Source organism: Saccopteryx leptura, chromosome 9, assembly GCF_036850995.1.
Source record: "Saccopteryx leptura isolate mSacLep1 chromosome 9, mSacLep1_pri_phased_curated, whole genome shotgun sequence".
In the NCBI taxonomy this organism is placed as follows: domain Eukaryota; kingdom Metazoa; phylum Chordata; class Mammalia; order Chiroptera; family Emballonuridae; genus Saccopteryx; species Saccopteryx leptura.
Genome location: NC_089511.1, coordinates 17,945,791 through 17,972,941, shown reverse-complemented (window position 1 = coordinate 17,972,941; position 27,151 = coordinate 17,945,791). Strand labels below are relative to the sequence as shown.

The window sequence follows — 27,151 nt, the reverse complement described above, 5'->3', positions numbered from 1 at the left end:
GTGGGGCAGGTCTCCCTGGGGATCTGGGTTAACGCCACCCCCACCCCCGGGACTGTTGGCACCTCGTTGCCTCTGCTGGTGTGCAGCTGCACACTTTCCCCAGTGTGTCACATTGCTGTGCTACCACCATAGACACTGGGTCACTGGAGTGAACTCAGAGTGGGGACCACCCTACTTGTGCACGGTCTCCCTTGCCCCTGGGTAATGAAAGCCATGGAGGGAGAGAGGAAGGGTGGAGGGCCCACTTCTTCAGCCTTGGGTCCTCTTTAGAACAGGCCTGTCATCCTGAAATCCCACCCCACCCTCAAATTCCTCCCACAGAACTCTTAGCCTTCTAGGATTAATACACTTAAAGTGCCTGGCAGCCATTGGGGGAGATGAAACCTCTCCCTGGAGCCCTGCTTCCCAAAGCAAAACAGGGACGGGACGGGACACATGACCACAGGGTTCAGTCAGGTTTGTTATTACAGAGAGGAAGCAGCTCAGGGAGAGAAAGGACTTGCTGTTTATGGTCACAGGGCACCTATCTGGGTTGCCTGCCTCCTCGACCCTAGTCTTCCCCTCTGCAAGGATCTCTTCTGTTAGTACCCAGCTCTCAAGGAGCTGCTTGTGCGCAGCCCCCTGGAGGAAGCAGCCAGGGCTGAGGGAAGATTTAGAAGTCGGGCATTCTCTGACAGAGTTCTGCTGCCCCCTGGTGGCCGGGGGCTCCAGCCACCACCATGCCTTTTTTTTCCCTGTTGCTTCTTCCTCTTTACCTTCTGGCAGCAGGGTGTTAGCTAAGGAGCCATTCCCAGGCCTGGCACCCTTTGAGCCTTCTCTAGGCCAGCTCCACGGTTTGGCTTCTCCCTGGGCCCCTAGCTTCCAGGCCCAGGACACGCCCAGCCAGCACACTGGGCTTCCTCAGCAGCATGCCACCATCCTTTTCTTCCTCCCTCTTTTCCAAGCCCATTTCCAGCCTCTGGGCTCTCATCCACCCAGATTTCCAGGGCAAAAGCACATGCCACTGTCACAGTTGGATTGTGGGCACACTAGTGTCAGGAAGGGCCACAGTCAAAGGGTGCTGGAGCCAGAGGGTCAGGAGTACACTAGGCCAGGCTATGTAGGAAAGGCATTTTGCTTTTTTATTTTCTGTAAAACTCTGTAAATAAAATACAAAACCAAGGGATGTGATGGAGGCAGGATGGCCAGGCCCGGGACACTGATCTGTGGCAAGTGTGCTGAGCTGAGGCTGGGAGGCACTTGACTGCAGGCACTGACACTACCAACCCCAAGGGCAACAGAAGAATATATTAGATTTTCATTGACAGGAATCTGTGGGGAGGGGTGTCGAGCCAGCCCTCACCCTCCCTGCCAGTGCCTGGTGAGCCCTGAAAGTGGGGGGAAGGCGCACTGGGAACTGGTGGGAGGGGAGTTTAAAATGCTGTGCTGGCCATGCTGCTGGGCCCAAAGATTCGGGGCAGGGCGTCCAGTGACTCCTCTAGCCGTCGATGGGCAGACTGTCCCTCTTCCCCTGTAACGGGTAAGGATGAAGTCAGGAGTGGCCCTAGCCCCACCCTGGTCCTACCACCCTTGATGCCATCTCACCCCTACTCCCATCAGCCAAAATGTCCCAGAACTCTGCTTGACCCAGATGTCCCATGTCCCAGCCTCACCACACTGTTGCAGGCTCTGCCGAGCGGCTTCCCTCACGACCTCTGTGTCCGTTTGGCACAGGTATACCAGGGGTTCAATGCCCTCAGGAGCCTACCAGAGGAGGGAGCATTGAGGTGGGCCCACTGGAGCAATGGGAAAGGCCCAGAGAAAGGGCGGGTGGGTGGGTGGGTTGGCAGGGATCACCTTGATGCAGCCTAGGGCCAGGCAGCCAGCTACTCTCATCTGCACATCCTCATCCTCGAGTTGGTCCAGGAAGCACAGTAGGGCCTGGGTAAGGGTGGGAAGGCAGACTTAGCCAGACACTGGGAACCTGGGATCCCAGCCTTTGCTTTCAAAGGAGCCCTGCCCAGCTCTCACCCTTTCCCGGAAGGCAGGGCCCAGCGACAAGCTCCGGAGCTGGGTGCTGACAGCAGCCATGACCTTGTTATTGCCATGGACAAGCAGGGAGCTGAGGGCCCGAAGCCCGTCCCTTCGCAGCCGGCCCTCAGGTGCCAACCTCAGAGCTTTGAGCACAACAGCTTGGTCATCTGAGTTCAGATTCTGCACCAGTAACACTGAAATAAGGAAGAAGGGCTTGGAACAATGTAGCAGGGCAAGGAGCCTCCATGGGTGAGGGCTTCTGTATACTTTTGTCCTCATCCATACCTTAACACCCACCCATAGTGTCCGGCCACTTTGTGATCACTGTCTTACCCTCCTCAGCAGTCTTGGTCACGTAGGCCTCCATAGAGGGGCTGTCCAAGGTTTCCACATAACTCCAGAACTGGAAGACAGTGAGCTGCTCTCCAGGGCCTGGCTGAGGCCTCCTGGGCAGCTTTTGTCCCAGTGCATCCTCCAGGAACTTGACACACACTGTGGGAAGCAGTGCCGCAGGCTTCAGGCTTGGATGGAGCCAGGCCCTTAGAGGGAAGAGTGCTCCCACCCCAGGCGCAGGTCCAGGGGCCCCCTCTACACACCCTGCCCATTTGGGTCCTCTTGCACCAAGGCACAAACCTTTGCTGTTTCTTCCCAATGCTCAGTTCAGCAATGTCTGTGTGGTCTGACCTAGCTTTTCCTATGGTCCCATCACTGGGGATCTGAGAAGGAAGGGTAGGACGGGCAGCCCACTCACCAGCCTCAGCTAAGCCTTGCTGGCGCAGGGAGAGACGGGCACCATACTGATTGCAGAAGGTGAGGAGGACCCGCTTCACAGGGCAGATGAAGGGGCTAAGTCCCTCTGTGCACTGGTCCCAGAAGGTCAGGAAGCCTGGCCGAGAGGCCGAGAACTGCACCACTGTGAGGAGGTGCAGGAAACTGTTAGCAACAGACCAGGAGTAGGTGAGATAGAGCAAGGAAGGAATTTCAGGGCAGACACCAAGCCAGAGCCCACAGGGCCTTTACCTTCCTGGGCAGAGGTAGCAGGGATTTCCCATCGCCTGCTAAGCTCACATACTGCCTCAAGCACTCGGGCCTCCCGCAGCAGCCGCTCCAGGGCCCATGCCTCCTGGCAGCGCAGGGGCCCAAATGTGCCCAGTTTCTGGAGGATAGGGGTGGCCAAGTAGCTCAGACCTAAAGGTAGAGCTTGGGGAGGGTAGAGCCCAGGGACCACAAGTCCCAGCATGCATTAGGAGAGATTGGAGGAAGCCAGAGTATGTGAGGTGATCAGTAAGAGCCAGAAGCCAGGGACCTGGGGCACTGGGGAGTGGAACTCAGCAGGTGTGGAAATGAAGGGCTTCCTGAGGTAAAGGGATATAAAGGGAAGGTGTGTGTGGGGGGTGCCATTAGCCTCACCAGTAGGAGGCGGCTGCAGTAGTACAGGTGCTGGACCAAGGCAGTGTCCAGAGCTGGACACTCTGTGCTGAGGGGACGGGCACTGGGTGAGTCGAGGCTGTCCTCAGCCCCAGGCTCCAGGCTGCTTGGGGGCCTGAGAGAAAAATGGGGTCAACCACCTTAGGAGCACACATCACCATCTGGTCACCAGTGTATTTTTATTAAGTTCCCCCATCCCAAAAGGGAAGAACAGACGATGCACAGACAACAGACAATGGGTAAGTTCATGGGAAACTTCCAGAAGAGGAAGGGGCTGGGATAGCAGGTGGTAGCAGGGGTCTTCAGAGTCCATCTGCCCTGTGCTGCATCCAGCTAGGACCACTGAGGGCTGGGATGGGCGGGAACAGGTTTGCAGGTGGGATGGTCTGTGCAACGTGCAGTGCAAGGGGTTGTGGCCCGTGGGGCTCAGGGCACAGGACTGTGACCCGACAGCAGCAGAGGGATGAGGAGCCAAGCATGACTGTCAGCTCGGAATTGGCAAAGGCTGCTCCAGGACAGAGAGCTGAGGGGCCAAACTCTTCGGGATGGTCAGGGTTGATGCTGGAGGGCCCAGGATGAATGGGGAGTCCCTGAAAGGGTTCACAAGCTGATGGGGACTGGCGAGGGAAGCAGACGTTGCAGGGATGAGGAGGAGGAGGAGGAGCAGGAGGAGGAGCAGGAGGATGGTCAGAAGCACTGGGGATATAGATGGGGTTAGAAACATGGACATCAAGGACACATGAGGAATACATGGGAGGGGTGAACACAAATGCACCCACAAGCGAGTCCACCTCCGCCCACCTCCAGTCTCGCTGCACTCCATGTGCTCCACCAGGCCCCGCCTCATCTGCTCCCCTCTGCCTTCCTCCTTCACCTGGCACTCCCCTCACCTCTTCCCACTCGCCTAGCCCCCATCTCACTTAGACCCCTCACCTGTCTCCAGAACCATCATTGTCTTCATCTTCATCCTCGTTGAGGAAGCTGAAGCTCTCCAGGGCATGCTCTATAGTGATGCTAAGACTGGAGGCCCGGCTGCGAGTCAGGCCTTGTCTCTGCTGGGGTGGTGAAGGGAGTCAGAGCTGTTGCCATTGCCTGGCTGCCCTTCCTGTGCTGCCACGACCCAGCCTGGCCCCCCTTACCATGAGCAGACTCTCCAGTCGGGTCACCTCCTGCTCTAAGCCCTGCAGCTCTGGGAACTGGCCACGGTAGTCATCCAGGGCAGCCATGAGGGCCGCCAGCGCCTCCTCCAGCCTCCTATCTCCAGCTGCTCCAGTTGTTCCTGGAACTGGGGCCTGGGCAGCCATGGCCAGGCTAAAGTCTGAATGCTGGGGCACAGGGGCTAAGGGTGAGGGAGGGGGGCTTGGGCTCTGATGGATGGGTTCTGGGGGGTCTGGGGAAGGACTTGTAAGGGGTTCCCAACTGGAGCAGGCAGGACTTGGGTAGGAGGTGCTTGGGGCTATGGGGTCTGCCTGAGTGCAGGGAGAGGAAGCTAGATGGCTACAGGACATTGGGTCAGGGCCTGGGAGGTTGGGGTCTGTGTGTGCAGAGGGGCTAGGGAGAGTGGCAATGTCTGGAAAAGTGGAAGGGCTTCCAGTTATTAGGGTGGGGCTTGTGACAGGGTGGGTGGGGCTTCTGGTAGTCTGGACTGGGTCATTAGCATTGGTAGCTGAACTTATAGTGTGAAGAGGGCTTGTAGTGGTGTGGGTGGGGCTTGTAGTGTGGGTGGGGCTTGTGGTGGTGTGGGTGGGGCTTGTGGTAGTATGGGTGGGGCTTGCTATGGTGTGGGTGGGAGCTGTGGTAGGCTGGGCTGGGTCCTGGGCACTTGGCATAGGGCCTGTAGTAGTAGGGATAGAGAGCATGGGCTTGACAGTGGGGCTTGTGACCATCCTTGTCAGGTTTGTGACAGTGTGGCTTGGGATTGTGGCCTGGACTGGGCTTGTAGCGTCTGGGGTAGGCTCTGCAGTAGTGAGGGTAGAAAGCATTGGCCTGTGGGTGGGACTTGTAGTGGTCTGGGTTGGGCCCATGGCACTAGGGGTAGGGTCTGTAGCAGTGAGGGTAGAGGGCTTGGGCTTGTGGGTAGAGCCCATGGCAGTGTGAGTGAGGCTTGGAGCACAGCTGGTAGGGTTTACAGCACTGGTGTTGGTAGTGGTCCTTCCTGGCAGGTCAGGAGAGCTAGGGTCTGTGGCCTTGTGAACAGAGTTTAGATGTACAGATGCAGTAGGGTCTGTAGATGTGTGGGCAGGGACTGTTGTACTGAGAGTGGGGCTTGTGGCAGAATGGTCAGGGTCCAGGGCAGGAGGGACAGGACCACGGTGCTCCCCATGGGTGGGATTTGGGTGTGCAGGCAGGTTAGGTCCCTGGTTTTCTAGGCCCTCAACCTCTACTGAAGCCTCAGCCAAGGCAGCATCCACACTGGCCTCACTGATGTGGCTCAGAGTCCGGCTATAGGGAGCATGCCCATTGGCCAGGGCTGTAGCCATGGCTCCTTCCTCATCCGTGGGCCCAGAGGTGGGGGTCTCAGGCCTACGGAAGGCAACTTGGATGGGCAGAGGCTCAGGCTGCTGCACCAGGGGCCTGGGGGCTGAGGAGTGGCGAGCAGTGCCCGAGAGCTGTGGGCTGGATGAATCGTCTGAAGATTCAGATGACAGGGACCACGCCGTCCCATTCTCTAGCTCCTCCTGCCGCCTCAGCATATTCTGGGAGAGAGGAAAGGGCATTTCAGGACCACCTTCAGGTCCCTGGGTGTATGTGGGGCCTGAGCTGGGGTTATGACTTACACAGAAGGCCTGCTCCCGAAGTGAGGGTGTGTCTGGTGGGCTCTGGCTATACGTTGAGAAGCGCTTGGTGACTGTGGAGGCCTTGTTGACAGTAGAAGCAGCTGAAGGCTGGTCATCTTTGTCAAAGGGGCTGGGGAGGAAAGAGACTCTTAGCAGCTGCTGTTGACCCCCAGGCCTGTCCCCAAGCTCCTCAGTCCTACCAACCTCCACGTGACTTCCAGGCTGAGTTTGATGGTGCCTAGATCATTGATGTCCACAGCCACAACCTGGGTCAGGGCAGCAAACAAGTCCTTGGTTTCGCAGAGGACGCTGCCTACAACCGCGTGGTTGGCCAGACCCTTCAGCTCTGTCACCTATAGCCAAGAATGCATCAAAGGGTCACAAGAGTGTAGGGTTCATGAGATCATGGGAGAACAAAGGTCTGAATTTTCATAGAGGTTTTGCAATAGTCACAGGTTCATAGGGCTGCAAGGATTGGAGTTCTCAGAGTAATGGGACCATAGAGGCTTGAAACACCCTAGGAGCATAGGGATCACAGAGGTCTAAGTTTGTAGAGTCATTGAGGTCATGGGGGTCACAGCCTCATGGGGGTTTAGGGGACCAAAAAGCACAAGGTCAGAAGGTTATGAGAAAATCACAGGGTTATAAGATTATGGGACTACACACTCCCAGGGTCATGGATGGAGCCAGGAGGGGATCACAGGGGTAAGGATCATAAGAGGTTCACAGAGTCATGGGGTCACAGGGTCATGTGTCCTGTGGTCCTGAGCAGAGGCATCACCTTGATGGACAGGTATTCTGTGAGCAGAGGAAGAAAGACTGTTTCCTCACTGTCCCACACTTGCTTTCCGCTACCCTCAATGCGGCCCCGTAGTTTCCAGCGCTGACGCCCATATTTCATGCAGATCTAGGGAAACAGGCAGGATGAGACAGCCCTTGGTGTTGTGACCCTGCCACCCCAGCTCTTCCCTGCACATCCTCATACCTCATACTGATCACCCACACACAGCCTAGCGAAGCCAGCCAGCCCTGGAAGTGGAGGAAAAGAGGAGCCATATTGAGAGAGGGGCCTCAGGCAGACACTTCCCTCTCCCCACTACAGGTCTTCCCCCTACCACTCGTACCTTTCATCCGGAGATGGAACTCGCCCAGCTGTGCCTCCAGCTCACTCTCCAGCAGACACATGCTCTGGGAGGGATGGTCGGGGACAGGAAGTGGTCAACAATCAGTCCCTTCTCACTAGCTCTGCCATACCCTGAGCCTCTGCCTCCTGGGCACCCATCCCTCACCTCTGTGTACTCTCGATGCCCCCGAGTGGCCTCAGCCAGGCTGTCCCGGGCCTCACGGCTCCCTGGGGACCCAGAGCTGTAAGCACGGACCATGTTGTAGGCACCATCCCGGAGACGCCGCTGGACACAGTATGCCTCATACAGTTCATCGATCTGGGCAGGTAAGTGGGTGGCAGGAGACGATTGAGACTCACTACTGGGGTTGCCCACCCAGGGCCTAGCATCCCCCCAATCTCCCTAAGACACCCAATCCCAGTACCCACACCACATGCTGCATATGTACCTTGCTGGCATGGAATTCCAGCCGTCGCAGGAAGCGTTCAATGGACTTGACTTGCTGGGGGAGAGGTGTGTCAGGAGGAGCCTGAGGCTCAGGGAACTCTACCCTCCCCATGAGCCAACCTCTTCCAACACCATTCTCTATACACTCACCTTGTCTAAATCATACAGGAAGCCCTGCAGGGGAAGATGAGGGGGGTACTTAGGAGGTATGGGAAGTATTCCAGCAGGGCACTTGCTCACCCAGACACATCTAGCTCCTCTCCTTTAAGCCTTCCTCAGCCTCACAGCAGTCCACAGCTACTCCAGTCAAAGCAATTGACCTACCTTCCCACATGCCTGGGCTTTGGTGGGTATTGGTGACATAGATCTGGTCCCTAACACACCTCCAGTACCCCTCCTCCCACCTTTTACCTGGGGTCCCTCCCTCCCCTAACCCACTCCTTTTTTTGCAACCTTGCAACCCCTTGGAAGAGAGCTCTGTGCCTTCTCATGCATGGTTCCCTCTACCAGGGAACTCATACTCATACTTCAAGAACCAGAAGAAATGTTTCCTCCTTTGGGAAACCCAGGAAGACCCATGGCTCTCCCTCAGTACCACTAAGATACAAGCTCCTGTTCATGTCTGTGGGGTCCACCCATCCCACTGGAAGCTCCCAAGGGCAGGCTCAGGGTCAGAGGCAGAAAGTTTACACAGCCCGGGGAGTGTGGGGATAGAAACCTCCCCAGCCTTTCCTGATAGCACTTTTCTAGTCACAATTGGACTAAATCACCCCAGAAAACTGTCACCCAAGGTTGTCCCTGCCCAGTCCTACACACACACACACACACACACACACACACACACACACACACACACACATCACAAGGGCAAAAAGCATCAGTAGTCCAGGCCGTCCTTGCCAACCTTTCACTCACCAGGCGGGAATTCCTCTTAGATTCCTTTATCTGCCCTTGGAGTTTCTCCTGCTCCTGCTGGTGTACTTCCAAATAGGCCCTGAGAAAAGGGGTGACAACATGAATTAGCTTACTTCTACAGCCTCCAGCCGCCCAGGGTACAGACAGTGTGGAGAGGGTGTAGGCTGGGGAAGGGCTCCAGCAGCCGAAAGAGGATGGGGTTTAGGGGAGGGATCGGGGACAAGGCGTTGGGAGGGAGTTGCTTACGTCAGGCCCCGCTTGAGCGCAGCGTACACCAGGTCCAGCCGCTCTGGCTGAGGGGCCTTGGGAGCCACGGAAAACATCCCGGGCACTCGGGAGAGCGCTGGAGGCTTCCAGGGGGGGCCCCGGGGGCTGAAGGCCGGGAAGCTTCTGAAGAAGAGGCTGCACTCAGAAAGGGGCTAGAAGGAGTTCCCCAAACCCACACTGCACACCCAGCTCCAAACCAGTCAGACTGTTTTAACCTCATCAGCCTCCCTCTTCTGCGTACCTGGGCCCCCGCTCGTGGCTGCCGAAGGACTGGCTCCTATTGACCCGGGCGCTGAGCAGGCGGCGCTGCGGCCGCACGGACAGGGACATCATGGAATGAGTCCGCGCGGGGCTCCCTGGGGGTGGCGAGGGCGGGTGTCCAGCGCCAGTCAGGCCCTTGAAGCCCCCTCCCCACGGCCCGTCCTCCGTATCATAGCCCCGCCGGACACAGCCTGACGCCGGGGAGTCCGACAGCCTCGCTGGCCACGGCGCTAATGACAGGGCTGCTGCGGGCGTCTTGGCCTCGGACTCAGCGTGGCCTCGGCTCGGCCCCCATTTCCTGCAGAGGTGCAGGCTCCGCCTGCCTCACGGGGCAGGAAGGGGGGTCGCGCGGGGGACCCTCCCGGGGCTGGGAAGGGGCAGGAAAGGGGCGGGGCGCGCGAAGAATGTGCGGAAGCGCCTGTTTACCCGGGGGCGGGGCAGGCTCCCCAGCCCTGCCCCTGAGCTCCCCCCAAAAGTGGACCAGGAGCTCCGCACCCGCACCCTGTCGGGCCGCTGGAGGTCACCTGGTGGGGCGGGGTGCGCGCTGTGAGCCCAGCGGAGCTGCCCGACAGGCCAGGCCGGAGCGGGTTTGGTTCCCGCGACCCGCCCGCTCCGGATGAGCTGCTCCCTTCCAGCCCCCACCGGTTCCCAGGCGCCCAGACGCCGGAGCTCTCCCGGCGCCCAGAGCCGGGGGATTCCCAGAGGGGGGGGGCAGTGCCGAGAAGTGCCCCGCCCCCTATATTTTCCTGCGACTCCGACTTGGAAACTGAGTCACAGACGCCTTCGCCCGCGCCCTCAGCGGGAAGAGAGTCTCCACTCCACAGATCCCTACCCCAGGAAGAGATTCTCTACTGACCCCCCCATCCCGCTCCGGAGAAACACGCGTCCCTGGCCCCGAGAATCCAGTCCGCAGCCCCTGGAGCCAGCCCGGAGCCTTCGCAGCCCCAGGCAGGGTCCTACCTTTCTTCTTGGTGTTCATGGTAGGTCCGGACAATCCTCTACCCCCTCGCTTGCCCACTCGTGTCCCAGCCGGCCCAGGGCCACTCGGTGCCCTCCTGGCTGGGCTCCGTGCTCCCTCCCAGCGACTCTTGCTCGGGCTTCAGCTCCTCCCGGCGCCGCCCCCCGCCCAGTTCCTGCCGCCTGACTCAGCCCGCCGGGATGGGGCGGGACGGGCGAACCAGGGGGGCGCGGGGGACTCGGCCTACCCCGCCTCTGGGAGGGGTGACTGGGGGTTCCCCTCCGAAAAGAGATTGATGGAGATCTTCTCGGCTGGGATTAGGAGTGTAGGTAAAGGGAGTTGAGCCGTGAATATAGAGGGATGAAAAGAATGAAGACACTGAGTGGAGGCTAGACTGGGTGCAGTTTCGCATAGGGTGCTGCTCATAGAGTGGCTGTTGAGGAGTGCTGCAAAAGGGCTGGGCACACAGAAGGCTGTGAGTTGGAGTTCTGAGTGTGAGGGTTAGAGAATGGGTGCTGGGCGGAGGGGCTATTCCAATGGAGGGCACAGAGTCAGGCCCTGAGCATGAGGGATCTGAGAGGCTGAGAAGGGAATGGAACTAAGAGTGTGGGATAAGGCTGTGTTGCTGCCCCGAAAAGGAAGCAGAGAAAGAACTGGGTGAAGAGAGTCCCACAACCCTATGCATGTGGCCCTCAGCCCTACATCCACAGAGGGCATACTCATTTTGGGCACGCTTCCTCCCACTCAGGCCCCAGGGAAGAGCACTTGCTGCCCAGCTAGAGCCTCCTTTCTAATAGAAGCTGCATCCTAGTGCCAAGTTCCATCCTTCTGGTCTCCAGCTCCCATGGGATGAATCCCTTGGTGTCAGCCCTTTCCTTTCCACCTCCAGCCAGGATAGAGTCCACCATGCCTAGGGTCCACTGGACATCCATGCCTTTGGAGGCGCTGGCTGGGTGCTCTCTCTCCTCATAAACACTCTGCCTCCTTGAAGCTCAGTTCTTTTGCAGTGGGCTTCCTCTCCCCAAGATGCTGGGAGTGGACTCCGAGGTCTGCATTTCCAACAAGCCCACCAGCCTCTCTATAGATTAAGAAGCCAGATGTCCAAAGACCCCAATTTAAGAAATGCTGTCCTCTCCTTCCTCCTTGAAAACTGGGTGCTGGCCCTGGCCGGTTGGCTCAGCGGTAGAGCGTCGGCCTAGCGTGCGGAGGACCCGGGTTCGATTCCCGGCCAGGGCACACAGGAGAAGCGCCCATTTGCTTCTCCACCCCTCCGCCGCACTTTCCTCTCTGTCTCTCTCTTCCCCTCCCGCAGCCAGGGCTCCATTGGAGCAAAGATGGCCCGGGCGCTGGGGATGGCTCTGTGGCCTCTGCCTCAGGCGCTAGAGTGGCTCTGGTCGCAACATGGCGACGCCCAGGATGGGCAGAGCATCGCCCCCTGGTGGGCAGAGCATCGCCCCTGGTGGGCGTGCCAGGTGGATCCCGGTCGGGCGCACGCGGGAGTCTGTCTGACTGTCTCTCCCCGTTTCCAGCTTCAGAAAAATGAAAAAAAAAAAAAAAAAAAAAAAAAAAAAGAAAACTGGGTGCTATGCACCCTACACCAGCAAATATGCATTCAGTGAATTGCCTGCCCAACATTGGCCTCTCTGCATTCTTCAGCTACCCCCTCCATGGGAACACCCCAGCCTTATCACCTGGCTCTGGAATGCCCATTTCCTAAATCACAACCACATTGACTACAACCTTCAGGCTCTCTCCATCACCCCCATCTCACCTGCCTTCTACCTGAGACTTCTTGGGCTCTCAGCTCATTTACTCAACTATTCATTGAGTGACAACTCTGGGTGCTCCCCCCCCCCATCCCAGGAAGAAGACTCACATGACTTTATCATGTGCCAGTCCCTGGAGATGCAGCACAGAATTGCACAGACACCACCCTGCACAGATCTCACAATCCGCCTCTGCTTCCTTTCTCTCTGCCAGCTCCCTCCTACCTTCTCTTCCCTACCTTCCCTGCATTCCCTTCCCCCCAGCCTGAAGCCACAGCCATGACTCCCTCACTGGCCTGCTGTGAATATCCCCAGCACTCTGTGCTTCTCTCCTACCTGGCAGAAACCAATCCGGGGCAACCTAACTCCCTGCTTTCTCTGCACCTGCACACAGACTGGCAGAAGCTGCCAGAGGGCTTGGCCTAGCAGCTGGGCTGGAACGACAGAGCAATTCGCAACCTCAGCTGGGCTCTCCTTTCCCACTGGGGAAATCCTAGTCATCTCTCTCCCTTCGCATAGAAAATGAGTGTTTCGCCTGACCAGGCTGTGGCACAGTGGGTAGAGCATCGGACTGGGATGTGGAGGACCCAGGTTCGAGACCCCAAGGTCGCCAGCTTGAGCGCTGGCTCATCTGGTTTGAACAAAGCTCACCAGCTTGAGCCCAAGGTCGCTGGCTCGAGCAAGGGGTCACTCAGTCTGCTGTAGCCCCATGGTCAAGGCACATATGAGAAATCAATCAATGAACAACTAAGGAACTGCAACGAAGAACAGATGTTTCTCATCTCTCTCCCTTCCTGTCTGTCTGTCCCTATCTGTCCCTCTCTCTGACTCTCTCTGTGTCTGCCATAAAAAAAAGAAAGAAAAGAAAATGAGTGTTTCAGACTTTCTTCACAAGCTTCAGACAATTGCAAGTCACTCCCACATAAAACATGAAAACAATCCTGGAAACAACCCAAATGTCCATCAGTTGATAATGGGATGCTCTACAGCAAAAAGAATAAACATACAAACTACAGGCAACAATAGGGATGAATCTTACAGGCATGATGTAATGTTGAGTGAAAAAAGCAAGATCACAAGAGAGGATATGTGTGTGACTGCTTTGAGGCAAAGTTCAAAAATGGAGCAAAATTCATCTATGGTGATAGAAATCAGAATAGTAGTTACCCTTAGGAATAATGACTGTGAAGGGACACAAGGGGGCCTCCAGAGTGTTGGTGATGTTCTATTTCCTAATCTGGGTTCTATTTCTTTTTTTTTCTTTTTCTTTTTTCTTTCTGAAGCTGGAAACGGGGAGAGACAGTCAGACAGACTCCCGCATGCGCCCGACAGGGATCCACCCAGCACGCCCACCAGGGGCGATGCTCTGCCCCTCCGGGGCGTAGCTCTGCCGCAACCAGAGCCACTCTAGCGCCTGGGGCAGAGGCCAAGGAGCCATCCCCAGCGCCCGGGCCATCTTTGCTCCAATGGAGCCTTGGCTGCGAAAGGGGAAGAGAGAGACAGAGAGGAAGGAGGGGGTGGAGGTGGAGAAGCAAATGGGCGCTTCTCCTATGTGCCCTGGCCAGGAATCTAACCCGGGTCCCCCGCACGCCAGGCCGAGGCTCTACCGCTGAGCCAACCGACCAGGGCCTGGGTTCTATTTCTTAACCCTATATGGTTGTGCTCCTTTGTAAAAATATATCTAGCTGTACCCCTGAGGACACATGCCCTTTAGGTATGCAGATTAAATTTCTTTCTTTTTTTTTTTCTTCATTTTTCTGAAGCTGGAAACGGAGAGACAGTCAGACAGACTCCCGCATGCGACCGACCGGGATCCACCCGGCACGCCCACCAGGGGGCGACGCTCTGCCCACCAGGGGGCGATGCTCTGCCCATCTTGGGCGTCGCCATGTTGCAACGAGAGCCACTCTAGCGCCTGAGGCAGAGGCCACAGAGCCATCCCCAGCGCCCGGGCCATCTTTGCTCCAATGGAGCCTTGGCTGCGGGAGGGGAAGAGAGAGACAGAGAGAAAAGCGCGGCGGAGGGGTGGAGAAGCAAATGGGTGCTTCTTCTGTGTGCCCTGGCCGGGAATTGAACCCGGGTCCTCCGCACGCTAGGCCGACGCTCTACCGCTGATTAAATTTCAATATAAATTTGACTTTAAATAAATAACTACAAAAAGAAATTAACCCCTCCGTGGACCCTGTGTCTCTTTCTAGTAACCCCACCTCTCACCCCCTTTCAGAGCCAAGTTCCTGGGAGAGATGTGTATCTCCATTTCCTCCTCACACCCACCCACTCCTCTTCCCATCCCTGAGCGCCTTCTGCACCCACCAGTCCCCTCACTGGTCCGGATGAGGTCACCAGTGCCTCCCTGCTGCTGAATCTAGGGTCCAATATTTAGTCCTTATCCTACTTGATCTCCATAAGGCTTTTCACTTTGTGACTCTTCCTCTTCCTTAAGCCCTTCCTTCCCTTGAATTTTAAGAGGCAACATGACCCTAATTTACCACCTATCTCTCTGGCTGCACATCTTACTTTCAGAGGATCTTTCTCCCCGTTCTCAAATGGAGCTCATTCTCCCTGCCTATAGGTGGTATACATGTCTCATAGTTCAATGCTATCCAAATGTTGCCAGCTTCCTTATCTCATCCTTGCCCAAAGTGCTCTTCTGAGCACTAGGCCTGTATATCCAACTGCCTGCCTATTGCCTCCCAGAAGCTGAATGACAATGCAGAATGGGCTGTTAGGCATGCTGACTTGGTAGTCCCCAAAATGAATTCACTACTTTCCTCTTCAAACCAGACTCTCCCCAGTCTTAATCTACCAGACTCTCCCCAGTCTTAACCTCTCCATGACAGCCCCACCATCTATTTACCCAGTTCTCTGAGACAGAAACTAGGAGTTATCCTAAAAGCCTCAGTTTCTGTTACCCTACACACCCACCAAGCCACCCACTCCTGCCATCTCTGGATCCTGTCCCCTCTCTTCCACCCCCGACAGGTAGAATTCAGGTCCAAGCCGTTACCATCCAACTCTCACCTAGAATCCTACTGCAGCTCCCTGTCTCCACTCTTACCCCACAGTGATTCATTCTTTATTCAACAACAATACTGCTCTTCTTAAAATTCCAGTCACCTGACAATGCCCCAAACTGTGCTTTTTTAAGAGCTTTCTATAGTTCAGACACTCTGCTTAATTAACAGACATCATTTCATTTGATTCTGGGAACAACTCTATGGGGTAAGTCCTATTAGCCCCATTTCACAGATGAGAAAACTGAGGCTAACTGGCTGTGTGACCTTGGTCAAGATAGTCCTTCACCTTTTTGGTCTTCAGATACTCACCTGTTAAATAAGGATAATAATAATAACATTCCTGTTGGGAGAATAAAATGAGATACTTCCCTCTACAGAGAGTGTTTGGGCAAGGGAGAATTGTATGTGGGGTAGGAAAGTTGGGGTGGACACACTACTGTACTGTAAACATAGAACAAATATTAACTGCTGTTATCGACAGTTATTAATCTGCCCAAAATTACACAGCTGGTAAATGGCAGAGCCAGGATTCAGAGCTAGGAGGCCGGACTGCAGGACTCTAAATCTTTAATATCCCTACTCTGACTTTGTGAAACATCCATGAGTAAACCTCCTGCCCCAAAGATAAAGTCAAGACTCTCTAACATGACCAAGAAGACTCTGTCCCTTCCTTCATATACCTCCAATCCCTCCTCCCTCCATGGTCTTTCTGTTCCAGCTACTGACCCTCTCTAAATACCTGCAAGTCTCTTCAGCATTAGAGCAACAGCCCCCATTGCTCCTATACCCTCTTCTGACTATTCTCATCCTGCCCAGCTCCCTCTCCTTTTTCAAATCTTACCCTATAACATCTTCCTCCAGGAAGCCTTCCCCAGGGTTAGTTCCCCCTTTTTGGCGTCTCAGAGCTTCCTCCTTCTGATCTATTCCTGAGGCCACATAACTAGGTTGTCAGTTCTTCTTTAGGGTCTGTCTTCCAACCAGACTGTGAACTCTGGGGGCTGGAGCCTGCTTGCTTGGCTCACTGCTGTACCCTCTGGGCCTGCACCAGGGCGATGAAGGAGGTAGGGAGCTGAGTGAACTGGGCTGTCCAGACAGATCCTGAGCTGTTGCAGGGGTAGATTTCAAGTCGGGTCCACCCTAACTCTGCTGCCTCACATACAAGGTTCCCTGTCCCTTCCCCACTTGGATTATATCAGCAAGATTCTGCTCCCTGGGGATAGGGCAAGGTGGGGATTCCCTCGAATTCTGGAACTGAGTGGGTGAGCTGGACTCAGAGTAAGCTGACTGTTCCATCAATTTTCTCTCTCTGACTGGGGCTTTGCTGCCACCGACCCTCCAGTCCCACAGGGACCAGGATGTATTACTGTTGGCCCATATTCCTCCCAAGTGATCACTGGAATATCCATCTGAGTGACCATTTCAGGGGATGAAGAGGCAGTATCTCACCTGCTGTAGGGGAGGAACGAACTGAACCCCTTGAACTTTGGGAGAGGGCCCGCCTGAACTGGTGGGGGCTGGTGCAAAAGAGCCAGTGGACTCTGGACTTGCCAGCCCTGAGGTCTGTTCCGGGCACGGGTAAGATCCCAGGTCCCAGAGGTGACTGGGGCCTGCTGCACAGCCAGCTTGGCGCAGTGGAACTCTGGCCACCATCATGACTCCAGACCCTGCAGCTCCCACTATCCTCTACACATCAAAACTGGTGCAGTTGTGAGGCAGGAGGTCCCACCACCTGCACTGCCCAGCTCAGTGGTATGCCAAGCCAATCGCCTGGCTAGGAGTCCCAGTCCAGCTCCACCCCACTGCCCAGCCTGGGCAGCCCCGATTGAAGTAAACAGAAGCTAAAAATAACCAGGGTAAGGGGGGCTGCAAGGGAGAATGGGGTCCTTCCTAAGCCTGTCCGTCTCCATAGCAATGCCCCAAACCCTTTTGCTGACGTCATGCTAAACTGCGGGAGCAGGGAGGGAGGGGGGCCCAGTGTGGCCTGGGACCCCCACCCCCACCCCGGAACCAGGCGGAGGCAGTTGGGTGGCCTCACTTCCTGCCGGCCCCCTCCCTAGTCAGCTGGTCACATTCTCCAGCCGGCAGGCTTGAGCTGGAAGACTAGCAGTCTCCCCTGCGCCAGGCCAGGGGCGTGAGTCCCAGCCACTGCGAAGAGTTGCCCTGACTCAGCCGCACCCTTCCCGCCTGCTTTCCCACCCCAGAGGAACCATCCTGGCGCCTCGAGTGTTCTCCCCACCCCCACTCAAGTCCCTGACTGTTGTCCTACCAGGACCTAGGACCCAGACTGAGGGTTAAAGTGAGAGCTAAGTCTGCTTTCCTAGTGTCTTGCTGTAGTACTTTGTACCTCACTCTCTGATTCTCAGCCCCCCACCATGCAACAGAGGTGGATAGTGCAGTGGCAAGAATTCAGATCTGGGTCTAATTCCCATCTCTCCCCAAACCAGCTGTGTGACCTTGAGAATATTAGTTAAACTCTCTGTGCCTGTTTCTGCAACTGCCAGCTTGTTAGAACCCTCCTTAGAAGTCTGTGCCGGTGGTGGAAGCTGCAGGCCCAGGGGCAGGCCCCTGCCAACGGCGCCCATGGCACCATTATTGTTATATTAGGCTGTACAGAATAGGTGCTCGGCTGGCCAGCCTGGACACCCCACTGAGAGCAACCCAGTAGAACTGGCGGGGAAGGGTCAATCCCAGACGTTCCACTGTCTCACTGGGGAGAGAAGGACCGAGGGTGCTGAGACCACTTAGCCCCGGTGAGCAGCCTCTTCCCCAAACCAGTTCTGCAGGGTGTCCAGGCCTGGCTGCTTGCAGAGACTTTACACCAGCTTCCCAATTCTAGAGACAGGGTCTGTTCTCCCCACCACCACCACCCCCACCCCCGCGCGCGCAAAAGCGATCCCCTCCGGCTTCAGCCGCGCCAGATTCGGGTGAAGAGCCGGGCCCCCAGGCCAGGCTCGGACACCTCGGGCAGGGCCCCAAAGCAGATTAGGCCAGCTGGTGGGGCCGGGAAGATGAGCTCATCTCGGAGGCCAACTTGCACCGCTTGTTGCCCCCTCCCCACTCCTGGCTCAGCGTCCCCAGAGGCGAAGGCAGCGGGGGCTCCGGGAAAGCGACTGTGCCAGGGCCCAGGCTGGCGCCGAGGGCCCGCCCTCAGGCCTGGCCCACTCCAGAGCCCCGGGGCACCGGCCGCCTGGGCCTTGCTGTGGGTTGGAAGGAGGCAGCGCTGGGCGCGGCAGGCCCGGAGGCGGCGGCTTTTGTGGGGCGAAGCTGCGTCCTCCGAGCCCAGGGGGAGGGAGGAATGACCCCGCGCGGCCCGGGTCTTGGGTATGGGGTGATGTGGGACAGGGCCGCAACCAGGGCAACAGATCCGGGACGTACGGGGCGGCGCTGGCGGGGAAGGCATCGGAATCGCCGCTCCAGCCCCGCTCCCGGCCCGGGGCTCCTGGAAACGGCGGGGACACTCACATGGCTGAGCTGGGCTTCGCGGACCTCGCGCTCTCGGTGCGCTCTTCCCTTCCCGGCCTGGTTGTGCCGCAGCTGCCGCTGTCGCCGCCGCCGGCGCCGGACCCTCCCAGTGCCCAGCCGACCCGCCCCTCCCCCGGCCCGCTGGGCCCCACCCCCTGCGCTCCCGCGGCTCCAGCACCCCTGGAGGCGCCCACGGCTCGCCCCGCCCTCTTGGGTAACGGGGCAGCTGGTGGCCCGCGGAGTCCACCAGCTCGCTGGTAGGCGGGACCCTGGAGGACGCAAGGGCGGCGGGAGCGCTCGGGATCGGCAGGAACAGGGTGGCTTCCTGGGAACGTTGCAAAGGCAGACCCATTACTTCCCACTCAGACCCCAAAACCGGGTTCGTCGGAGAGCCTCGCTTCCCGGACCTCTCCTCAGATTCCATGGCCTCTAAAGACCTTTAACCCTCCCACCCCCTCCAATCTGTGACAGCCTGAAACAGGTCCTGCAAGAGTGGCCACTGCTGGGTTGAGTGGGTTGGAAGAAGAAATAAGGGCCAGTTTCTGGGAAGGGAACACGGAAGCCTGAATCCCAGACATCGGACCCCTTCTGCGTCCAGATGCTGCCCCTCAGTCTTGCCTTCCCGGCCAACCTCGGTTTCCCTGCTGTGGGGGCAGGATGCACTTCCTGCTATCCTCTGGGTTCTTATCCAGGCCATGCATGGACCACTCACTGGGTATGACTTCTGGGGAGTCTTAGGTCTTACTCTTAGCATGGGTGAGTTATCTGGGCTTGGGTCACATGTTGGCCAAGGGGGCCAGAGTCCAGTTGTTTCCAGTGAGGGGTCTGGAACACTGGCTGACCCTCCACTAGAGTGGGCTGAGGTGGGCTGAGAGCTGACCCCACACTGGTGTAAAAGGCCAGCTCCACTCCCCCACCCCTCCCATCAATAAAACACCACTGGCTCTCTTCAACCCCGAAAGCTCTGGGCCCCTGGACCCTTCAGGCTTTACTACTGCAGTCCTTCACCTTTAGTGGTAGTACAGACATACCCAGAAGTGGTGTGAGGGACTTGAAGAAGTTCCTGAGTATACTCCTGAGAGATTGGAAAGGGGGCACAGCGGCCCCCAGTCCTTGACATCCTCTCCCTCACCAAAGACACCCCTCCCTTTCTCCCAGCTGTCTTTGTCTCTCCCTTGGCAGCAATCCCTTCTCTGTTGTCCTTAAGCCTGGGGATTGCTTCCAGGGCCTGGGTTCTTTATCACCCCCACCCTAAGATATAACTCAGTCTCGGGACTTTCTTTCATCCATCCACTGCTGACCATCCAAAGCCTTCTTGTGTGCCCAGAGCCTTCTCCTGCTCCAGAGCTCCTGGCTGAACCTCCAGATCTCAGGACCTTCCCCTGAGGCACTCTTTTTCCTTTGTCTCTACAAAGCACTGCTGTCCACCCAAGTTTCCACCTGAGCCACATGCTGGACCTCTCCTGAGCTCTCAAAACTGACGCCCATTGGTTCCTGCCCATCGCTAAAGTCATCTCAGCAAGGGCATCATCTGACCACCTTCTCTGAAGACAGCCTCTCTTTGTTACCCCATGTCTTGTGGACTCATGTCTTCATGTCCCTCATCACCACCAGGCAGCGTGCATGCCCAGGTGTGCTCCTGTGCCTAAACCTACCTCACTGTGGATCTCTAAGCTCTGTGAGGGAAAGAGCCATTGAAGTCCTTGTCACCACTGTTTCTGGCTCATAGTGAGAGTTCAAGAAATAATTTTTGAATGAGCGAGTTGAATGAATAAATGCATGAACCCTTGATGTCCTCCTCTCCAACCCCCATGTTCCTTCAGCCTCGTAGTCCCGTTGATTCTACCTCCTTAATGTTTCAGTTTCCTGCCCCCCACTCCCACTACCAGTACTCTGTTGTTTACTAATTCATTTACCAAACACCAACTGAGCTTGCAGGACTGTGCAGTACGCTGGTCCCTGGGGTGGCAGTGGCATAGCTGTCCCCGTGCCATTGCTCAGGGCTCTGATGAGGGAGCACGGATTGTGATGATGCACCAAGGCACTGTCTGAGGAACTCTTTCTCAGCCTGGAATTCCGGAATTCCACTTCCAGAAAATTCCTATTTTTAATGGATGATTCTCTCACCTTTTCATAGTCAATTGGTCACTCTGTCCTGTGTCTGGCCACGTCTCTGGATTGTCACAACTAGTGCCTGGGCCTGGGCCACCATCTTTTCTGGTCTCCCTTCTTCCTTCTTTGTGTTCTACAGTTGTTCTCTGCCCAACAAACAGCTCGAGTGATCTTGTTGTTATTTTGTTTGTTTGTTTGTTTTTACAGGGACAGAGAGAGAGTCAGAGAGAGGGATAGACAGGGACAGACAGACAGGAACAGAGAGATGAGAAGCATCAATCATTAGTTTTTCGTGGCGACACCTTAGTTGTTCATTGATTGCTTTCTCATATTGTGCCATGACCGTGGGCCTTCAGCAGTCTGAGTAACCCCTTGCTCGAGCCAGAGACCTTGGGTCCAAGCTGGTGAGCTTTTTGCTTAAGCCAGATGAGCCCGCGCTCAAGCTGGTGACCTTGGGGTCTCGAACCTAGGTCCTTCCGCATCCCAGTCCGATGCTCTATCCACTGTGCCACTGCCTGGTCAGGCTCGAGTGACCTTTTAAACCAGTGGTAGTCAACCTGGTCCCTTCCGCCCACTAGTGGGCATCCCAGCTTTCAGGGCGGTAGTGGAGTAACCAAAATATAAATAAAAAGATAGATTTAACTATAGTAAGTTGTTTTATAAAGACTTATTCTGCCAAACTTAGTGAAAATCTGACATAAAGTACTTGGTAAGTAATTATTATTATATGCTTTAACTTGCTATAACTCTGCTTTATAAATTTTATAAAGTAAAGTTACTTCCCTACTTTATAAATCACCATTACTGTGGAACTGGTAGGCAGTTAGAAAATTTTCCTACTAACAGAGATACAAAAGTGGGCGGTAGGTATAAAAAGGTTGACTACCTTTGTTTTAAACTATTGTATATCAGTTCACATTGACTCCCCAGCACCCCCTCAGGATAGTCCAGGTTCTGTACTGGGCCAGGAGATCGGGCCTACAATTATCTCAGCTCCTCATCTTTCACCGACGCTGTCAGTCTTGGGTGCGTGGTTCCACAACACCAACCTGGACCTGGGCCCCACTCTCTGGCCTCTGCCTCTTCTCCTAGCCTCCTCTCAGCCTGGCATCATCCTCTCTCTTATCTTTTTGGAAAACAGTTCAAATGTCACCTCCTCCAAGAAACCTGTGTCCTCTGGCTTCCCACTCACCCCCTCTGAGCACCCACACCTGTCTATTGTCCTTCTCTGTGACCAGGCCTGGTTCCCTAACCTCTGACCACCAGGGCCAGACATGGATGTGGCTGCAGTAAGCAGATGGAACACCTGAGCCCTCACCTGGCCCTCTCTGCCTTCCCTTGAATGAGGGACAGTATCTGAGGGCCACAGGGTGCTGGAAGCCTTTCAGGCCTCTCCCCACTAATCAGTGAGCCAAGTGAGGAAGGACGCCGCTGAAACCCGTTTCACAGAACAGTCACCTGAGGCTCTGAGAAGGAAGGGTCTTTCCATGGTCTTGTCATTAGGAAGGGGTGGTGTCTGAAATCCTCAGCTCACCGTGCCCTGAACGGTTGGGCTCTGCATCGTTCCCTGAACAACATGTGCTCTGCTTGGGGCTGGGCTGGAGCTGGGGCAGACCCCCAGGCATCGCCATTCCTTCCTCGAGCAGTTCATGTTCCTGAAGGGATAGGCTCTGGCCTGAGAAAAATTCCTCTATTGGATGGCAGGGGGTGGTGAGAACCCCAGCGAAGCCCAGGCCCTCACATAGGGCACAGCTAGTTCTAGTTTGGGAAGTAATGCAGTTCAAGTCCCAAACCCCAGAAAAATGGAGGCCTTTCTCACCCTACCCCACAGGCCCCATGGCTATAGCCTTCTGATATGCGACTTCACCCCCCAGCTTTCTGTGAGGGGACGAATGAAGCCTCATGCCTCATACAGAGTGTGCAGCATTCATTCCTCACCAGGTATTCACAAGCATTTGAAGAATCTGCTGTGTGCTCGGTCCTGGGGGTCAGGGGTCAGGGGACAGAGGTGAGGCCACCTAGTCCCTGCCCATGGGGGCTTACTGTCAGTAAGGGCAGGTACACCCCGGAGTCTCTGCACCTCCTGTATCACCCATGTGAGTGTGTGTGATCATGACTGTGTGTGTGTGTTTGTGTGTGTGAGAAAGCGTGAACCTATGCTGGTTAGGAAGGGCTTTATAAGCAGAGGCCCTTAACATGGCAGTTGTTGGGGCTACCTAGGCAGGCAGAGGGTAGGTTCTTGGAGGAGTGTCTGGGGCAGAGCGTGCAGCAGAGTTCAAAGCATGGGAGGAGAAGTAGCCTCGCTTGCCGGCAGAAGCAGAAGCTTAATATGGCTGGAGAATTGTGTGAGTCTGTGCTGGGGGTGGTGCCCAGTGTGAGAGGCCCCGGGAATTGGCTGGGCAACATGGATTTTACCCTCGGTGATGGGGAGCCTGGGCTTTAAGCTGGGCAATTTTGTGGTCATATCTGTGCTTTGCAAGGGTCACTCAAGCAGTGCACAGAGGGGACAGGTAGAGGCAGAAAGGAGGCCGCTATCATTTTCCAGCCGAGGTTCTGGTGGCCTTGGAGAGGGGATGGAGAGAAGGAGACATTCTAGAAATGCTCAGGAGGCAGAATGGAGGGCTGAGTGACTGATAGGGTATGAGGTCGGGAGAAGAAGGCAGCCCAGACAATGCCAGGGTTTAGGGCCTGGGTGGTGGGTGGATGCTGGCGCTTTTTAATGATGTGGGGAGGTCTAGAGGATCAAGTTAGGGGCAGGTGACATGGTCAGTTTTGTCAAGTGGAGTGTCTGAGAGATCTGGGCACCATCCATCTGAGAAGAAGTGTCCAGAAGGCAGCAGGACATGTGGATAGAAGGAAGAAGTTGGAGACAGCTTTTGGAGGGGGCAATGGTCAACTGGCTTACCAAGAGGTCCAGTGAGAGAGGACCAAAGTGCCATGCCTGCTAGAGCGCTTTAGTGAGTGGTGGAAGTAGATGCAGTGCAAGAGGGGTGAGCATGGGACATGTGAGTATGTCTGTGCCTGCCACCAACCTCCACCCTCCTTCCACCCCAGCCTGGACTCTGCTTCCCATTGTGTATGTGTCAAAGGGCAATGGATGTGCTGCCCCACATCCTGGCTTTACCACTGTCACCTTGTGGTTCCTGGAGCCACTTTTTTTGGATGTACTAACTGTACCCATCCATTCACTCATTAAAATTGCAATTTTAAGACTGACCTGTGGTGGCGCAATGGATAGAGCATCGACCTGGAATGCTGAGGTCGCCGATTCGGAACCCTGGGCTTGCCTGGTCGAGGCACATGTGGGGGTTGATGCTTCCTGCTCCTCTCTCCCCCTTCTCTCTCTCTCACTCTCTCTCCTCTCTAAAAAATTAATAAAAGAAAAATTGAAAAAAAAAAGATTAAAAAAATTGCAATTTTAAGAGGCATTTCATCTCATTAATAACCAACACAATGCAAATGTAACAACAATAGGAGACACACTTTTTTTTTTTTTGCCTCAGAGGTAGACAGTGGTGGACATGAATGGACACTGTCAAGACAATGGGAATTGGTTTGAGTGTTTAAGAGTAGTGTTTTCAGGGTCAAGTGTAAACTCTCTTTTCACCGTTCAGTTTCACTTCACAAGAAATTTATTCCGAAGAGTTGTACAGGCAAGGAAAGATCTGTACCTGAGGATGTTGATTAATGGCTTGTTTAATCGGAGATCAAGGGATGACACAGTCCTTGTGATCATCAGTGGGAGTTGGAGGGCTGAAGGAGTTTTGTGTATATTCTGAGATGCTCTATGGGTAATGAAAATGAATGTCAGGCATGGACTGAGCACCTACTATGTGCCAGACATCATTGTGCATGCTAGGGTCACAGAGGTAAACCAGACGGGCAAGGTGTCTGCTCTTCAGGAGTTTACACCCCAGCCAAAGGAGACAGATAATAATCAAATTAAAATATTAGTAAGATGACTTTAGGGAGAGGAAGAGTTGTCCAGAAAATTTAACAGGTGATGAGATGTGGAGTAATGGGGCTAAGGAGCTACTTTAGTCACGGTGGTCAGGGAAGGCCTCTTTGAGACAGTGACATTGGAGCTGAGACCTGAATTACAAGAAGGAAACAGTCATCGAATAACCCAGAGAAAGGGAACAGCAGGGCCAATACCTCAAAGTTGAGCTTGCTCTATTTGAGTCACGTGGGCTGCAGTAGAAAGAAAGGAGGTCTGAGAGGTGGCAGGGTCAGGTTAGGTAAGGTAGAGGTGTGTGGGGCTTTATATCTGAGTAGGGAAAGACAGCAGACACAGAGGAGTGGAGAGCATGCCAGAACAGCTGCCTGCTCGGCAGCAGGAGTCTTCTCAGGTCAAACCTGCACCCATTGGCCCTGAGAGCTGTCAGGAGGCTCCTCCCTGCCTGGCATTGGCCACCATCTCTGGGCATTGTAATTTCACCCGGTTTTATTTTCTTCTTTGTATTTACTTATACAGGGAATGGTTTGCAGTGAACATGTCACCGTTTCCAAAGATAATGTTGCCATTACTTATGCAGGCATTTCCAGGCTGACCCCTGCACCTGGTAGGTGTGTTTCTAGTCCAGGGTTGCCAGACTAAGCAGGTGACTTCCCTAGGGACTCTGCCCCAGGCTGGGTTGTGTCGGTCATTGGCCACGCTGATCCGGCTTCAGCCTCCAGGGGAACCTGTGAGCAGGCGGTGCTGGGGTGGGGTGACTGTGTCCCGTCGGCTGGGCCAGGCGTCCTTCCTTCCTTCCTGACTCCCTTCTCCTAAGGGACAAGTGGGAGGGACATGGACGTCCCTCCCAGATCATGGGATGAGCTGCTCTCCTGGGATTCTTTCAGGCAGGAGGGAGGGGGCCCTCTGACAAAGGCTGCAGTGTGTGGTGTGGCGTTTTTATCTGAGTTCCTACCGCTTGGAGAACTGCTCTGGCAGAGATTTGGAGGGCCTCATGGCAGGGAGGGTCCTATCCACGGGCACCTGTCAATATCCTCCACCCATCGGACTGTGACTCCAGGGCAGGGGATTCCCAAATTGACCCCAGCTTTGCCCCAACCAGGCCCAAGTACAGCACTGGTCTTTGGCGCCACCGTGTGGGAAGTGTCCACACTGCAGTTACAGGCTTCGCAAAATACCTCCAGCTCCAGGGGTGCTCCCTGACCCCAAGTCGTGGGATGAGCTGCTTTCCTGGGATTTTTCCCTTAATGGATGGTCACTGAAGCGTGCACATCCTGTTCGGCCCTGTGTGACAGCCCTGCCTAAATTCATACTTGGTTGTGGATCATGGTCTCTGGGAACCCTATCACCACCAGTAAAACCTCCTCCACACTCAGAAGCCTCTTTGTAAATGCTCCGGGACCCCCCACTTCTCAGTACTCCCCTCCTTTGACCTGTTCCAGAACTGTGGGACACAGAGGCAGAACAGTCTTCTTCTGAAACTCCCTCTGGCTTCTCTGACTGCTCCCCTTGGATTTGGGCTGCTTCTCTGGCTCTCTTCATGCCCCTTGTGGGCTCCTCAGGATGTTGGGCCCCCTTCCCCCAACCTTGATACTTTTCTCCAGGCCATGTTGACAACTTCCAGGGCCTTGTTTCTGTCCACACAGGGATACTTGAGTCTCCGCCCACTATCTCTCACTCCATTCCCCCCTGAAGATGACCCTTGGGCACCCCAAACTCATTGTGTAAAGTTGAGCCTATCTCTCTCCTTAGAACTGCTTTCTCTCCAGAAGCTTCATGTTAGTCTGAGTGGCTTTTCTGCTGAAACCTCATCAGCCACCAGGTCTTCTCTTTCCTCCTTAGCCCCGCCATCCTACCCTTGGCCAGGGTACTACCTGCACCTTCTGTCTGGCCTCTTAGAGTTCTGGGTTTCACCTGGCCTGGTCCATTGCCCATAGGCAGCTGGGTGGCCTCTTTCCCTTCTCACTTTCCCCTTGGCCCTTCATCTCTGGCCAGTTCTCCCCTAGGAGGTCCCACCTCCAGCCAGACTGAACTTCTTTGTTCCCGGAATACACCCTGCTTTCCCAAGCCTTCACGTCTTTGCACAGGCTGTTTGGTGCATCTTTTTCTTTTTTCCTTCACCTGGCTAACTCCTGCCTACCATTTAGGTATTAGCTCAGACACCACTTCTGTGGGATACCTTCCCTGGACCCCAGCGTAGGGCAGAAACCTCTTCTTCACTCTCATAATACTCTATGCTTCTCCCGTCACAGACTTTGTCTGCTTGGCCTTCTGCAAGGGCCACCTGCTCTTGTTCAGGGTTCCACACCTCAAGGCCAGATCCAGGCTGAGTCACTCTGTGCCTGATTCCTAGGCTCAGGTATCCTGGATCTCAAAAGTTACTAGGTGTAGAGAGAGCAAGGCCATGCCCTCAGTGAACCAGCGGCCAGGCTGGGGTGGGGCCCAAGACTCTTACCTTCCCCTCCAGGGTTCACCTGTTCCCTCAGATGCCATTGTGAGTTGAGTCAGGATCCTTGAGAGCCTGAAGGACCTTGACTGGCAGAGAGTTGGCAGGCTCTTTGGCAGGCTCTTGGTTTGTAGGGAAGGCCCCCATGAGCCCAGGCTCTTGAGAACCTAGGATGCTGGTAGAGACTCTCTCAGAAAGGGGAC

At 55.5% G+C, this 27,151-nt stretch overlaps 1 protein-coding gene across 4 annotated transcripts; it reads right to left on the bottom strand.

The window, feature by feature from the left end:
• Positions 1-1,100: 1,100 nt before the first annotated feature.
• On the bottom strand, positions 1,101-27,151 carry RIPOR1 (RHO family interacting cell polarization regulator 1). Of its 4 annotated transcripts, none has more exons than XM_066348219.1 (22): positions 26,958-27,151; positions 9,213-9,327; positions 8,951-9,094; positions 8,705-8,783; positions 7,940-7,963; positions 7,791-7,844; positions 7,508-7,660; positions 7,343-7,406; positions 7,204-7,247; positions 7,000-7,125; positions 6,423-6,571; positions 6,219-6,348; positions 4,581-6,137; positions 4,375-4,496; positions 3,424-3,556; positions 3,034-3,169; positions 2,765-2,926; positions 2,347-2,505; positions 2,011-2,207; positions 1,837-1,920; positions 1,653-1,743; positions 1,101-1,510 (listed from the first exon to the last, which is right to left on the bottom strand). In XM_066348219.1, exons 2-22 carry the CDS (start codon positions 9,302-9,304, stop codon positions 1,413-1,415), a joined length of 3,798 nt encoding a protein of 1,265 aa, XP_066204316.1. In that variant the 5' UTR covers positions 9,305-9,327; positions 26,958-27,151; the 3' UTR covers positions 1,101-1,412. The 4 variants fall into 4 exon arrangements, with proteins under 4 accessions (XP_066204316.1, XP_066204317.1, XP_066204315.1 ...); XM_066348220.1 differs by lacking the exon at positions 26,958-27,151 and adding an exon at positions 18,436-18,555; XM_066348218.1 differs by lacking the exon at positions 26,958-27,151 and adding an exon at positions 10,193-10,401 and having other exon boundaries at positions 4,375-4,493.

Excerpts from the sequence above, each read along its gene's own strand:
- RIPOR1 (XM_066348216.1), bottom strand. Across the intron at positions 7,845-7,939 it reads TCCTGTATGATTTAGACAAG|CAAGTCAAGTCCATTGAACG; the intron begins GTGAGTGTATAG and ends CCTCTCCCCCAG. Across the intron at positions 7,126-7,203 it reads GTGTGGGTGATCAGTATGAG|ATCTGCATGAAATATGGGCG; the intron begins GTATGAGGATGT and ends CTGTTTCCCTAG.